Here is a 14,834-nt window from a genome sequence, read left to right as displayed (position 1 = left end):
ATAACACAATTATGTATTATTTTAATATATGAACACATATTGTGTTTTGCTAGGCAGCTAGATGAACATCTATTACAGATCTTTTTTTTAAACATGTTAAAATTGAGTTTTCAACAGCACTAAAAAACAGTAATAAGATGGTCACTTTAGACTTTTGATTAAAAAATAAAAATAAAAATAGGTGTCTTTAATTGCGCTTCCAACGACAGGGTGCCGTTTTTCGACACAACACCGGCAGATTGCCAGGTTAGAACCGTAAATTAGACGTTACGTTTTTTTATTATTTCCGCTCAAACTTTTGTTTATTTTTCTAATAAAAAATGGCGATCCTGTTAGATTAATACAAGAAAAACTGAACTAATGCTTGCACTACTTTTACAGAAACAACTTATTTAATAAAAACCCATAAGTTAAGAGGTGGTATTTCTCAGAATTTAAATTCTTAATCTTGCATTGATGAATTGTTTCATCCGCAGTTTCTTATTAATTAATATTTAGATATTGTTTATGACTTTCCTTAAAGACTAGAGTTTTTTTTTAAAACCGCTGTTTTGTTATTTTTGAAACATTTTTTTTTTACGTGATAAAACAAATGTGGCAACATTTTAGAATCCTACGGGGCCCCGTGAGGGATATGTAGGAAAAAATCGGCTTCAGTGCCCTGAGGTAAATCAAAAACTATCGCGAAGGAATGTTTATTTTTCCGACATGCCCCCCACAGGCCTCCGTAGAATTCTAACCTTAAACATTCGCTGAAATCCAAAGAAACTAAAGAAGAAACGTTCCGCGCTTGTTTCCGCCGGACTTTTATTGGTAACGGACAATGCGCTGAAGCTGCTAACCCGCTGAATTTGAGACAAAATATGGAGGAGCAAACAATAAGAGTGTGAGTTTAACCTCCTGAGCACGCGATCTGTTGGTTTAATATCGTTTAATGTGGTTTAAGGTCGCAGTGGTGAAACTGTGGAGGTTTTTAGTTTATATCTGATGTAAAAACGTGTCTGTTTTTAGCTTTATGCTAATGTTGTTTACAGCTTGGCATGTGGGGACGTTGAAGGCAGGTTGAACTCTCTCTTCAGTCGAGTTCAGTCCATCCAGAAGAAGTCTGGACAGTTTGATGTGAGTGAGATCATTGTGAGTATTTATTTTATTCAGGTTTGTTATGAAGCTGTGGGTGTTTCCCTGCAGCTGCTGCTGTGTGTTGGAGAGTTCTTTGGAGCGACACCTGAAGCCGAAGCAGAGTGGCAGCAGTACAAAACTGGAGCCAAGAAAGGTGCCGGACGTTCGGTTTTCCACACCGCGAACATGCCCGGGAAGGGTCGTAGGAAATCTGAAAACTGAGGCGTTTTTTTTCTTTCTTTTCAGCGCCCATCCACACTTACATTTTAGGTGCAGCGAGTCAGGAGACGGCGAAGAACTTCTCCAACTCTGATGGCTGCGAGTTGACTGAAAACATCACGTATCTGGGTAAGACGGCAGCGCCAACACGCCTCAGATCAGAGATCAGAAGAAAGCCTGAAAATTGTTCCAATCTTAATTTGAATTTTACAAAAACGACAGATTCCACCGCGTCGTTATTCATTAAACAGAACCAAAACACAGGAGCGGTTATGAAAACCTGGTTCCAGCAGCTCCTTTATGATCAAAGCTGATTTCTGGGTTTGATCCAGGTCGGCGCGGTGTGTTTACGGGGGCGTCCGGCCTGCAGATCGCCTACGTCAGCGGCCGGGAGGCCCTGCAGGAACCGGCCCCGGCTCACTGCTTCACACCCAAAGACCTCTCGGCTCTCGTCACGGCGCTGACCAGCAGCTCCAAGTTCAGAGGCGTCGACATCCTGCTGACGTCGCAGTGGCCCCGAGGAGTGTGGCACTTCGGAAACACGCCGGTAACGCGGGGTTCGCCTTTCATCTCCTCAGAGAGGGAACGCTGCGGCCTGCTGATGGTCACTGTGTGGATATTTGTTTTTGTGTTGCAGGAAGTGAACACGAAGTCGTGTGGAAGCAGCTCTATCGCGAGCCTCGCTGACAAACTGAAACCGCGCTACCACTTCGCAGCACTAGAGGGCGCTTACTACGAAAGACTCCCTTACAGGTAGACGGCTGTCACCACTGATTGACATAAAAATGGCTACAACTCTTTATCTGTACAACTGACTGAGCTAAGATTTGGTATGGCAGTAGCTGAGAGTCATCCTCAACACATGCCCTGAAAGCTTACAGATCGTGTGATGTTGCATGGATTTGTGCATGACAATGTCAAGATTTGACCAACTGAAGCTTCCTTTCTTCTCATAACAGCAACACAACAAACTGAGCTCAGATTAATTATTAAAAACATTCGACAGCTGGTGATGATCCACCGTTTAGTTAAGTTTTGTTCTGAATTGGCTCTGAAGCGGCACCGGAACCTCATTACATCTGATGCTAACACAGATCGTTTCATGGTGTGTGGAATAAAACTTCTCCATCCTCAGGAATCATGTGGTTCTCCAGGAGAACGCTCAGCACGTCAGTCGCTTCATCGCCCTGGCACCGTTCAACAATCCTGCTAAGAAGAAGGTGCGTTTGATTTCTGTTTGTCAGATTAGCTGCACCGTGTTCTCAAAGCTGAAAGTCTGAAGTTAACTTGCAGCGTTCTGCGTCATAGATCACACATTTTCCCAGAAAAGTACAGAAGAGTTGAGTTTTTTCTGTCTGCAGTATGTTTACGCCTTCAACATCATCCCCATGAAGAACATGGATCCGGCGGAGCTGGTGAAGCAGCCGCAGGACGTGACGGAAAATCCCTACAGACGATCAGGAAAAGACAAGACGGACGGACAAAAACCGGCCTTCAGCACCACAGAGGAAGAGGTCCACAGAAAGCCGATAATACCAGTTTTACAGTATTTTATTACAAGAAAAAAAAAAATCATAAAATTTAGATTTTTATGCAACCAAAACTAGTTCTTCTCATGGTATTTTAGTAAAATAAATAAAAATGCAAAGGTAACACATTACAGCCTAAAAAATGGCAGAAAACTGACGCATTTGGTCTGACTTGATTCAATAAAACACGTTTTATTTTCCTCAGAAGGCCAATAAATGATCCAGTTTTTAAATGTTTTTTGGGGCTGAAAGGTGTTTTAATGCACACAAATCTTTTTTTGTGTATTATTCCATGAGAAGCTTGGGTTTTGTGTGTAAAATAAAAGTGAATGATGAAAATATCGACTTTTGTGTTAAGATGTTAAATTTGACCTTGTGTCCTTCCGTCCAGGAGCCGGCCCACCAGTTCTTCTTTGACCTGAGCAGCAAACAGGGCGGGGCCTTTCGGGGCCACAACAGGAAGAGACCCTCAGACGGGGGCGGACGAGGTCGAGACCAGCAGGGCGGAGACAGGCAGCTCAAACAGCCGCGCCGCCACCGTGAGTTTTTATTCTTACAGCCGCTCTGAACAGACAAAGACAATTCATGCTAACGTACAGGATGAAGGTAACTCCGCCGGTGTTAAAGACACAAAATAAGCTTTAATTAACAGGAAATGGCTCGTTGGGTTTTATATTTGTGTTTTCCTCGTGTGTAGCTCAGCCCACTGGTCCTTGCTGGTTCTGTCTGGCCAGTCCTCAAGTGGAGAAGCATCTGGTTTTCAGCATAGGGACACATGTAAGTTCACACATTATCAGAGATTTATTCATCTGATAAACAAACACAAACTTCAACATCTGCTGCTGAAGGAACCGAATCAAATCTAACAAACTGCAGATTAGTAAGATTAGTGTCTTTAAGCTGCAAACGAATGCGTCCTGCAGTGTTACCTGGCTCTGGCCAAAGGTCCGCTGACCCCCCGCCACGTCCTGATCCTGCCCATCGGCCACTACCAGTCCGTGGTGGATTTGAGCTCCGAGGTGGTGGAGGAGATGGAGAAGTACAAGTCGGCCCTGAGGAGCTTCTACAAAAGCAGAGGAGAGCGCTGGGTGCTGTTTGAGAGGAACTACAGAAGTCAACATCTTCAGCTGCAGGTGGAGGAAAAACCCGTTTCATTAGCGGGCCACGCCGCCGGGCGGGTCGGGCGGTTTTAAAACCTCGTTTTTAAACGTTTCTCAGATCGTCCCCGTTCCACTCGATCGCTGCGCCACAGAAGACATCAAGGAGGCGTTTATGGTCCAGGCTCAGGAGCAGCACATGGAGCTGATGGAGATTCCTCAGCACACAGACCTCAAACAGGTTAAATCCGCCCGACGTCAGGACAGACGCTCATGCTGCCAGATGTGCTGAACGTTTTAATTTCCTGTTCCTTCAGATCGCTCCTCCGGGGACTCCGTACTTCTACGTGGAGCTGGACTCAGGGGAGAAACTCTACTACAGGATCCAGAAACATTTTCCTCTGCAGTTTGGAAGGTAAGCTTATAAACAGCTTTCACGGTGCTCAGACTCCCGAGGCGCTGATAAAACGTACAACTGGATGTGTTCCACAGTTATTTAACTGATGGTTCATGGCATTATTACACAAACGGAGAAAAATCTTTAGGAATCATTTGTAAATTTTGAGCATTTAACTTGTAAACAAAGACAAAGCGCTTATGTGACAGTCATCGACCTGAACTCAACAAAGAAATGCAAATTTTCTGCTAACTTTTTTTTTTTTTTTTTACAAGAATGTGCATTTCCCAGATGGTGCTCTGAAGGTGATTACTAGCTGACGACAAGCTTTGTAAGGGGATAAACAAACTTGTCATCAAAAAGTGGTCCACCAGCGAAAAGCCATCCCATCGTAGCTCACTAGCGTCATTCCAGAAGCTTCCACTGGGGGCGCCAGAGAGCTGATCACATTTTTTTGTCACACAGGGAGGTTCTGGCCAGCGAGGCGGTCCTGAACATCCCAACTCGAGCTGACTGGAAGGAGTGCAAGCAGAGCAGAGAGGAAGAGGAGGAGGGCTGCAAACAACTGAGAGACGATTTCCAGTCGTTCGATTTCGCCTGGGACGACTAACACACACACACACACGTTCTTGTTTTTCTGTTAACGCGAGGACCGTGACATCACGGCGCATTGTGAGGACATTCGTCTTCCCGACGCTGAATTGTCTTCTTTGGCCTGCAAAGGACACAAGCAGTACTACTCCTGTACATTTTTAAAAGCTTTTTGTTTTTTGTGTAAACTGTAATGGTGGTTGGAATCGTTTTAAACCTTTTATTTTACAGTTTTATAGTCAAATTTACAATAATAAAATGTTAAGTTTGTCAGAACAAAGTAATTTGTTTTTAATTTTGTACAAAGGTTCAGCTCCAAAAGTTTAGACATTACTTTAACTGGAAGTGCATCACTAAAAAAAAAAAAAAAAAAAAAAATCACTGATTTCAAGACTTTACAGCTTATTTATAACACTGAAAAGCCAATAGTTCCTTGAAGTAATGCATATCACCCACCATCTGTAAAACCAAAGTTTTTAATAAAAATCTCACTTTATCTGGCAGCAGTTGAGGGACGACCCTCAGCTTCTGCAACATCACATTTTGGCTCCTAACCTGAAGCCATTTTCATGTCAGTTAACTACAGCGAGCAGCTTGAATTTACTTTACATCCAGTGGCTAATGAGATATTTTGCTAACAGACAAATAAACAGAGCAAATGCATGACACTTGTATTTACAAGAACATTAACTACTGTATGAAATTTACACTTCACATAAACTCACAAGGATTGCAAACTTGCACATATGTTTAACATTTTTAAACATTAACCAGCTTCTGAACCAAATATTATATGATTTAAGTACTTAGAAATCCAGATTTACTACAAGAAAATAAAAATAGAACCGATATTTAGAATTTTGTTCAATAATACTAAATGTTTTGGAGTCATTCAAAGAGACTTGTCTTGAAAATAAACAGTTTAACTAGTTTTAAAATATTTGAATTCTTAGATTATTGCTTGCACAAATTAAAACCAAACATTTTGGGCAGCGTTAATCTGCTGCACACCTCGACGTGTTTTCAGAACAAAGTTTTGAACACAAAGACTTTAACACAAATCGTTTATTAGTTCATTTGGCATTTTAACGACATCTGAACTGCATTCATCATATTTGCATAAAACTCCACAGTTCTTAATAAAATAAAGCTATTATTCAGCGTCAAAATAAAATTAAAAAAAAAAACAGTTGGCTGCAAATAAACAAGACTACAGCTCACAAACCTTTAGTGCATTTTTGTAAACGTAAGAGGGTATTAACATAAGATTTAAAAATAAAGAAAACAGCAGAAGCGTCCACCAGAGGGCAGCGGAGTCGTATTTTATCTTCTCCTGCAGACTTTCAACCTATTCTGGATTGTTTCGTAATAAAAAGATCAATTTTATTTTTGGTACCAAACTAAAACTAACAAAACAAACTCCCCCGTTTTACTCTGGGCATGAATCTAACCTCCCTGCAGACCCTACAGAGTGGAAATGTTAAACATCAGTGCAGAGGCTCCATACGCTCACAGGTCGACGTGGCCATCCTGTATGAACCCGGGCCGTGCCCCGAGGGGCGACTGCCGTTTCTGATGTTAAAAACCGGTTTAAACTCTAAAGCAGCGGGCTGTAAAAAGTGGGGACGTGTGATTAAAGGTGAGAAGTTCATGTGTCGGTTTACACAAAGTCTCTGGACCTCTTGATGGCACAGCAAAGCATCATGCTGAAGATCATCCCAAAGATCTGCGGAAACAAGGAGGCAGGAACATCGAGGTGATCCATCGAGACGTGGACAGAAAACACCGAGAGCTGCGACGGCATTAAAGTGAAACCACCGGCGTTTCCTGAAAGTCTCATTTAGCGTACGCCACACGCGTCGCAGCTTGGTAATTTGAAGTTAATCCAAAGTTTTGGCAAATCAAGAAAACAATTTAGCTTTTTAGTGAAGAGAAAAGCTAAACAGAGTTGGCTTAAAATGATTTTTGAGATGTGCTAAGTGGAAAAGAACATTTTTGTTTTTAAAGGAAAAGCACAGAATAAGATAATTAGCTTTTCTGCTAAAGAAAAGTTAACATTTTTTTAATAAAAAAAGAGCAGGGAAGATTATGCCAAACACTTCCTGTAAATTCCCAGATAATCCAAATTGAGATTTACCAATCCCTCCAGGATTTCGCGGAGCATTTTCCTAAAAGTTGCGATTTTTTTTTTTTACTAAAATCAATAAACAACCATAACTTTTAACATATAAACTAAAAATCCTTCCTAGTTTTGTAAGATAATTCCCAACAAACATTGACATTCTCAAAAGGTGCTTTATTTGAGAACTTTGATAGCTTCTAAACTGACATTCATGAGCATTTCTGGATTGTCCCTGGTCTGCAGCTCTCCTCACATGTTTTGCAGACACAAAGTGTTTGTCGATGCGTTTATGTTCCATGATTACACTGCAGGACGTGCAAAACAGCTGCAGCTGGGGAGGAAACTGGTTTGCTGAAATCTTTGTGGGCAAATGTGAAGCATTAGCGCACATTTTGGCTTCGGTCGCTGCTCCTGCACGCTCCCGGCATTCTGAGGTTAACAGGCAGTGACGTCACGTGTCTTCTTCCTGAGTTATTTGGGCTTATTTTGTTTTCCACGCTACACAAACCCACAAAGAAGAGACTAGACCGCAGAAACGGTGGCGAATCACTTTAGAAACAATAAATATTGGGTTAAAGTTGCAGGAAAGTTGCGATTTCGCGGAGTTTGCTTTATTTTGCGTTAATAGCTGTGATCGCAACATCACAAAATCCTGGAGGGTCTGATTTAGTAGCACAACAGACAAACCAGACTTTGAATCCAACAAATTGAAGCAAATTTAAAAAGATCAGACAGCTGACTTCCTGGTTCTTAAAGTAACGACTGCAAAGCGTGTATTCGTATCACAAACTAAACTCGAGCCTCTGTTGTTCTGTAGCACCAGACAGAATGGTCATTTAGGTGTTTCTTTGATTAGATGACCATTTCTAGTTTGGTGCGCCGCTGCACAGATGTTAGGTTCGGGTTGTCTCTGGTCATAAAACTCACCATGATGACTCCGATGCCGATGCCGACTCCACCGAGGATGTGCAGCTTGTTGTTGAACACTTCGTCGATGGCTTTCGGGCAGCTCTGTCAAAAATAAATACATAAATTTAAAGACTGTTGCTTAAAGAAAATAAATGAAGCAGTTCAAATGTCTGAAATAACTCATGAAAGGCAGCAATAAAAGTCACAGCCTTTCTTTGGGAAGTTTTCACATCTCATTTGCTCAGTAAACATTTAAAATTTCAAAGCAGTAAACTACGAGTTTGGAGTTTACTGATTCTACTATAAAACAGGCTTAGATTTTACTGGAGAAAGTCAAAGTCATGGTTACCGTCGTGACAAGGACCTCCAGTCCTTCCTGCTTCGGACAGGTGTCTTTGATGGCGTCCATCACCATTCCTGTAGGACCACAGCAGTCCAGCTGAAAAAAGGAAAACAGCTTAGAGAAAGTGTGATACAGTCAGATAAAGGAGAAAAAAGGTAAAAGGTGGGAATTCTCACTCCATAGTGGATGAGGCGGAGGCTCTCCTTCAGCGCTTCCTGTTTTGTGGTCTTGTAGTTGTCGTAGGTCTGCTTGTAAAATTCTGTAACGTCTTCCACCACCTGCAGGTTCAAGAGCATTACTGCTTAACGTCAAGATTATTTCCATGTTAGAGTTGCACCACTTGTTGCTTCGGTATACCGTGTCCTTGTTGGAGAGTCCCCAGATCCCTGCGGCCACTTCTGCAGCGAAGATGAGGAGCAGGAAGAGGAAGAACTAAACCAAACAGAACAAAACCAGTGACGTTGAGTTGCACTAAATTCTTGTAGTATCCTATAGGTGGCTGTTTGTGCTGCAAGCAGGCAGCTTTAAACAAACCGTTAGTTCCAGAACTTGAGGCGTTTGCTTTCGCACTGCCTGGGGGAACTGGGATTGCGCAACATTTAGCCGTAGGTTTATGGATTTTACATTCACCAACAACAGGACACCACAGTTGGACCTGTGTTCATTTTTAAAAACTCAGTCCGTGTCCACTGAAGGAGCTTTTACTTTCAGCGCAAAGTTTTAACAATAGCAGGTTTTGGGGATATTCGTTCATGTATGGACCAATTTCATCCCCCTATGTCATCTTTAGAGTCCCTAATGAGAAAAGAAAATTACTATGAAGCAAAAACTAAAAACGTAGTCTGGAAGCAGCCAGTTGCTTGTTTTTCCTTTTTATCAGTTTTCTCTGACAGGAACACACAGGAAACAGATAATATCTGCTGACATTCAGCTCATTAACTGCCCAAAGATTACAGGAAAACGGGACATCCATAACCGCTGGCGGTGTCGCCGGTCACGAGGCCCGTGTCAGTTTACGAGGAGCTGCTAACCAAAGCCAGCCCAGGACTGCGTGACCAACCATGCAGGAACGAGAATGAAACTCCCATTCCAAAAGGTGGCGCTAAAAATAAAAGTATAACCAAGCAGAACAAGGAAAAACCAAGAACATTTGGTTTAAAGAGAATCACAGTTTTCTAAATATAAGTAATTTATCCTTCAGGGACTAGCAGAACAGAAACCTTCCATTTAAATGCAGATTGTTGGATTTGAGTGAGAAACTGTAGAGATTTGAGTCAAACACTGCAGATGGACACAAAATGTGCAAACTGTCAACAAGATCCCAGTGGCTTTATGAAAGCTGACACAAAATTAGTCACAAGGCTTCGATATGTTTCTCAGAGACGTCCATCGATGTCAGAGCTGCCGAGGTTTAGATTCTGTGCAGACTGCAAGACCGAAACAACGACTCACCAGACCCAGCATGCACGGCGACTCCTTAATGGCTCCACAGCATCCCAGGAATCCCACGACCATCATCAGAGCCCCCGCGGCGATCAGGATGTACACTCCTGCAGCAAAACATGCAGATATACCACTGAGAGGGAGAACCGGGGGAATTCACAGAGTTTGTTGCCTTTAATTGGCTTTGAAATGAGCAGAAATCAGCTCGGACTGGAGGTGGCAGGAGAAGGACATCAGCCATGAACAAACCTAACATTTTTCAGCTGTTAGGTGTTAAAAAAGTGAAGTTTTCAAGGTAAAGCTCCAAGTTAACAGCATGGAACCAACCTGCCTCGAGTCAAAGCGTTACAGGAGCCGTTAAAAGAGGTGCAGCGAAGGAGAACCATCCATCCGTAGTTTCTGTATTTCCACTAGATGGCAGCATCATACGCAGTGTTTAAAGACCGGACTTGGAAATAAATGACACTAGTTGTAGTACACAAAGTGATGAGGAAAATTTACTGACAAATCTGTAATATGATTAGGAACTGTGCATCCCTGCTTGTTAAAGTTTTAAACCGGAGACGTACGACCTGTTGGAGCTCTCATGTGTCGGGGATGACTCTCAGCTACTACCACACCCAACTTTAATTCAACATTTCGAAAACGCAACTGAGTTGAAGCCATTTCTGTGAACTGAGTTGTAGAGGATTACTTTTCAGAGTTTAATTCAAATTATTAGACATGTTGCTAAACAAACTGAGCTGATTCCAAACCTTTTAACGATGCTAAATGTTTGGTGCTGTTTAAGGCTGTTGACTTCTGGTAATGTCTCCAACATGCAGCTCATATCACTGAAACAAGAACTGGTTGATTTGGTTTAAACTAAAAATGATGCATTTCACCACAAATATGATCAAGCCTCTTCTGTAGAGATATTGCTCCTGATGGCCCAAAGGTAAATACATTTAAGAAAGGAATTTGAGCAAAGCTGTGGACTTTAACAAGCTTGGATGATCCTCTTCTAGCAGACCTGAAAACGAGTCACAACTGAACAAATCAAATCATTTCCTGCAAACTGTATTTAAGGCACCATGCTGTTAGTTTCCTATAGTTTCATCAGCATGGTTACCTCTTTAATGCCTTTTTTTATTCAGAAAGCACCACAAACTGAAGTCTTTTTGCACCAACGTTGGAAAATAAAAAGAGCTACTGTTTGTCAGCATCTTACTCAGAGAATGACCTAATTTCCTTACAAGTTATTTGCTTTTTAAAGTATAAATTAGATTTTTTCTGCTCCCTTTCATGGCTACAGACGAAAGGCAATTATGTAATCGCCTCTGTGCGTGTTTGTTAGCAAAATATCTCATGAACCAGTGGACAGATTTTATTGAAACTCAGTAATTATTGGATGTGGCTCAACAACAAACCAACTCCAGATGGCCACCACACTGAACCAAGCTCAACTAAAGCAAAAAATGGTTACAGCTCAGTCAATTTTACAGATATTCGGCTAAAACTGGTTGTGGTAGTAGTGGAGAATCATCCTCAACACATACTCTGAGAGCTAAATGATCGTGCAAAACCTTCATTTTAAACTTTGGCATCAACTGTTGGCGTCAACATAGTCTGTTAGCAAACGAATCTCATGAACCAGTGGACAGATTTTATTGAAACTCAATAATTACAGGATGTGGCTCTACAACAAACCAATTCAAGATGTCTACCACAGCTAATAGACAGTAGCAAACAAATAAAGTGATATAACTCATTTAGCATTGAGCTAACGTTTGGTGTGGTAGTAGCTGAGAGTCATTCCTGTCATATAACCCTAAACCAGCTGTGACACGATTAGCAGATCTGACCAAAAATCTGGGGAATTATTCAAACATCTTTCTGGTTGATTTGGTGTTTTTATCCTGTGATGAGTCGTTCATGAGGATGAATTATAATAACGGGGTAAAGGAACGATAACCAGCGGAGCGTCAGCTGCACAAATCCTCTAAAAGCTGTTATTAAGATGTTTGTCATTTCAAACCCGTCCTCCGTCGCCTCGCTGCCCACTTCGCCTCTCGGTTCGGGGGGAGCGAGGCGAAGGTTCCTCTGAGGAACAAAGACGAGTCTGTCCGGCGGCGAAGAATGACGGCTGTGTGCGGAGGACCCGACCACCGCTGGCCTCAGCTGCCCTTTAAAACACGCCCAGATTCCCCCGATCTCCAACCGTCACAACAAATCCAACGTTCAGGTCCAGCTGTGCTGCGATTCAGAGTTTTTATTAAAAAAAGAAACGCAGGAGGAAGAGGAGGAACATCCGACCGAAGCTTACTGCACCCCGGGTACGAAAATTAAAACCTTTCAGTCGATTTCTGTTCAAATCTTTTTGCATTTGAAGTAAAAAAGCTCAGAAGTAAAAGAAACTAAGAGCTTCAATACTTCCTTTATCATCTTTTAAATAAATGTTTACTTAAGTCAGTTACATGAAATGAAAAAGGTCTGACTGATAAAACGCTTAAAAAACAAAGTGATCCATTTTAAAATTTCATCAGAAAATATCTAAATGAGGTCAAACTGGGAAACTTTAAAGCTCTAATCTTTGTCCTTCGATCAGATCTGTTCCTTAAAAAGCCACCATTTCTTCACTTAATTAGCTTTTTAAAGTATATTTAAAGCTTTTACTGTAGTAAAACGTCTTCAGTCATCCTGCATTTCTTTACTTTTTCCTTCCAGAAGAACCAGACTTTCTTATAATCCTTTAAAAATTATCTTTTTTTCCATCAGTTTCAGTAGATAAAACCCATCAAAGACCGGAGAATCCATCAACCTTCAGCTCGTGTTATTGGAGCTAAAATCCTGTTTTCTGTGCCAGTTTTGGTGTTTTTCCCATTTATTCACCTAAAATAAAAACAGGAACAAATGGTGCCTTTGAGACGAAATTGAGACAAATTCAAAATCGTTTCTTTAAGTTGAAGCCAAAGGATTTCAAAGTGCTGAACGCGTCTCACACAGATCCTCTTTTTTTCTCCCAGCTACATGGAAATGAAACTAAAATAAATAAATTCCTCTAAAATACTCAGATATAAAAAAAAGGTAAGAAACTGAAAGGAAAGAAGCCAAAGTCTAAATAAAACCTTGAAAAACAGACATTTAACGAGGGTTTAGGACAGATTTAAATCTTTTTTCTTACAAGAACGTCCATCTTCTTGGAAACTACAAACATAAAATGGGTTGAACCAAGACTTTTAAAAGCATCCTAATAAGTTATGATCTGAAATAAGGTGGCAAAGCTGTAGCCGGTAAATGTTAAGCAGAAGGGACCGAGCACAAAACCCTGGGGGACGCCACAAACCTGCTGAAGTCTTTTAAAGGCGACTGATTCAGGAGTCAAACTTTAACGGTTTGAAAACTTAGTAAAAAAGCAGCCGAAGTCCAAAAGAAACCTTGAGAAAGCCTGAAATCTGTGTACGATAGGAGCTGTTGGTGGTTTCTACGTGAGATTTTATTTTTGTTTGCGTGTAAAAAAACAACGAGCTGCACAGATTCCTGGTTTTAAGCATCACGTGGCGCTCCGTTATGATGCGGGCGGCGTTTTATTCTCGTTTATCCTGGCTGTCGTGTCCTGCTGCGGCTGTAAGGAGGTCTCACCGGTGAAGAAGACGGAGGGCGAGTCCTCGCATTCGAACAGTCCTTTGGTCCTGGAGTCAAAACGCAGCCAGAGTCCCACGGCGAGGACGGCAGTCCCTGCAAGCTGCGAACAAAAAAAAAAAAAAAACCAAACACAAAAATCATCAAAATCAGCATCACTGCTGCAACTCGCACATGCATGCTCTTATTTTTACACATTTCTACAAGGTTTAAAGTTCTTCCCAACAGTTCAGTCATAAATGAAGCTACTGGAAGGTTTAACCTTAATTTCATTTCTGGCTAAACAGAAAGTCTCAGAAAATATTAACAGTTTTACTGCAAGATTAAAATCAAAATTGCATCAAAAAACCATTAGGGAGACGTGAGAAACATTTCATATTTTTGACTTTTACACAATTAATTATTGATGCTGCAACAAAACTCAACTATTTCTGCTTTCTTTATGCCATTTTAGACATTTATACATTAAAACGTTCAGCTGATTAACTCAACTTGTTGTTTAGTAAAAGAATAAAGTTATATACAAAGAAAATAAATTCAAAACAAACAGAATAGTGACGTATATTTACACGTTCAAAGGAGTGGGAAGAAGTATAAATTCAGTACATGGATGCTGTAACTTTTGGTTTTTGTCATTTTTATATTTCTCAAAACATTTAACTTATCTGCTTCAGCAAACTGGCTGCGTCTTAACTTTTAGTGTTTACACTGCGTCTCCCAGACAATGCAGTTTCTCTGGTTTGAAATGAGTAAAAGGAAAGTTTGTGTTTGTTTTTCTTTCCTGTTGTACAAAATCTTTATTGAAATGAGCCAAAATCCGAACAACGACGCTCCCAGAAGCAGAGAGAAAAACCAGCCGGCTTTGTTAGGAAGTCGTGAAGAGCAAGCCAGGACTTGTACTACAGTTTGAGAACCACAAAATGAAACGATATATTGACTTATTTTTTAATTTTATGTTGAAGTCATACGGGCTGTTAGGTCCCTGTTGGACCGGTGTCAGAGCTTGGTGCCGGCAGTAAGTCGGACTCGTTTCCGGTGAGAGTTGGTCTCCGCCAAGGTTGCCCTTTGTCACCGATTCTGTTCATAACGTTTATGGACAGAATTTCTAGGCGCAGCCAAGGTGTTGAGGGGATCCGTTTTGGTGGCCTTAGGATCGTGTCTCTGCTTTTTGCAGATGATGTGGTCCTGTTGGCTTCATCAGACCGTGATCTACAGCTTTCACTGGAGCAGTTCGCAGCCGGGATGAGGATCAGTGCCTCCAAATCCGAGCCGGAAAAGGGTAGAGTGCCTTCTCCGGGTCGGGGAGGATGGAGGAGTTTAAGTATCTCGGGGTCTTGTTCATGAATGAGGGAAAAATGGAGCGGGAGATGGACAGGCGGATTGGTGCAGCGTCTGCAGTGAAGCGGGCGCTGTACCGATCTGTCGTGGTGAAGAGAGAGCTGAG

General features: G+C 41.6%; 2 protein-coding genes across 3 annotated transcripts in view; one reads left to right on the top strand and one right to left on the bottom strand.

Annotated features, from left to right (window-relative positions):
- Window positions 1-651: 651 nt before the first annotated feature.
- cwf19l1 (CWF19 like cell cycle control factor 1) lies at window positions 652-5,232 on the top strand. The gene is made up of 14 exons (XM_017441299.3): window positions 652-886; window positions 1,035-1,119; window positions 1,189-1,273; window positions 1,366-1,467; window positions 1,671-1,885; window positions 1,976-2,091; window positions 2,474-2,558; window positions 2,700-2,852; window positions 3,259-3,406; window positions 3,565-3,644; window positions 3,791-4,000; window positions 4,086-4,205; window positions 4,282-4,379; window positions 4,827-5,232. Exons 1-14 carry the CDS (start codon window positions 864-866, stop codon window positions 4,969-4,971), a joined length of 1,665 nt encoding a protein of 554 aa, XP_017296788.1. The 5' UTR covers window positions 652-863; the 3' UTR covers window positions 4,972-5,232.
- A 767-nt stretch (window positions 5,233-5,999) lies between these two features.
- Window positions 6,000-14,834, bottom strand: part of LOC108251113 (CD9 antigen) — a 17,644-nt gene continuing 8,809 nt past the window's right edge. For both annotated transcript variants that reach the window (XM_017441295.3, XM_017441296.3), the window contains exons 2-8: window positions 13,391-13,493; window positions 9,779-9,876; window positions 8,684-8,758; window positions 8,503-8,604; window positions 8,333-8,422; window positions 8,002-8,085; window positions 6,000-6,678 (exon numbers count right to left, since the gene is read on the bottom strand). In XM_017441295.3, coding sequence (XP_017296784.1) covers window positions 6,613-6,678; window positions 8,002-8,085; window positions 8,333-8,422; window positions 8,503-8,604; window positions 8,684-8,758; window positions 9,779-9,876; window positions 13,391-13,493 — 618 coding nt within the window. In that variant the 3' untranslated portion in view covers window positions 6,000-6,612. The remainder of the gene's footprint in view (window positions 6,679-8,001; window positions 8,086-8,332; window positions 8,423-8,502; window positions 8,605-8,683; window positions 8,759-9,778; window positions 9,877-13,390; window positions 13,494-14,834) is intronic.

The sequence above is a fragment of the Kryptolebias marmoratus genome, linkage group LG18 (assembly GCF_001649575.2).
Source record: "Kryptolebias marmoratus isolate JLee-2015 linkage group LG18, ASM164957v2, whole genome shotgun sequence".
Classification (NCBI taxonomy): Eukaryota; Metazoa; Chordata; class Actinopteri; order Cyprinodontiformes; family Rivulidae; genus Kryptolebias; species Kryptolebias marmoratus.
Note: the sequence above shows the minus strand (reverse complement) of the source record. Positions and strands in the feature narration are given on the sequence as shown.

Excerpts from the sequence above, each read along its gene's own strand:
- cwf19l1 (XM_017441299.3), top strand. The coding sequence starts at position 864 with ATGGAGGAGCAAACAATAAGAGT. Across the intron at positions 2,092-2,473 it reads TACGAAAGACTCCCTTACAG|GAATCATGTGGTTCTCCAGG; the intron begins GTAGACGGCTGT and ends CTCCATCCTCAG. Across the intron at positions 3,645-3,790 it reads TTTTCAGCATAGGGACACAT|TGTTACCTGGCTCTGGCCAA; the intron begins GTAAGTTCACAC and ends TGCGTCCTGCAG.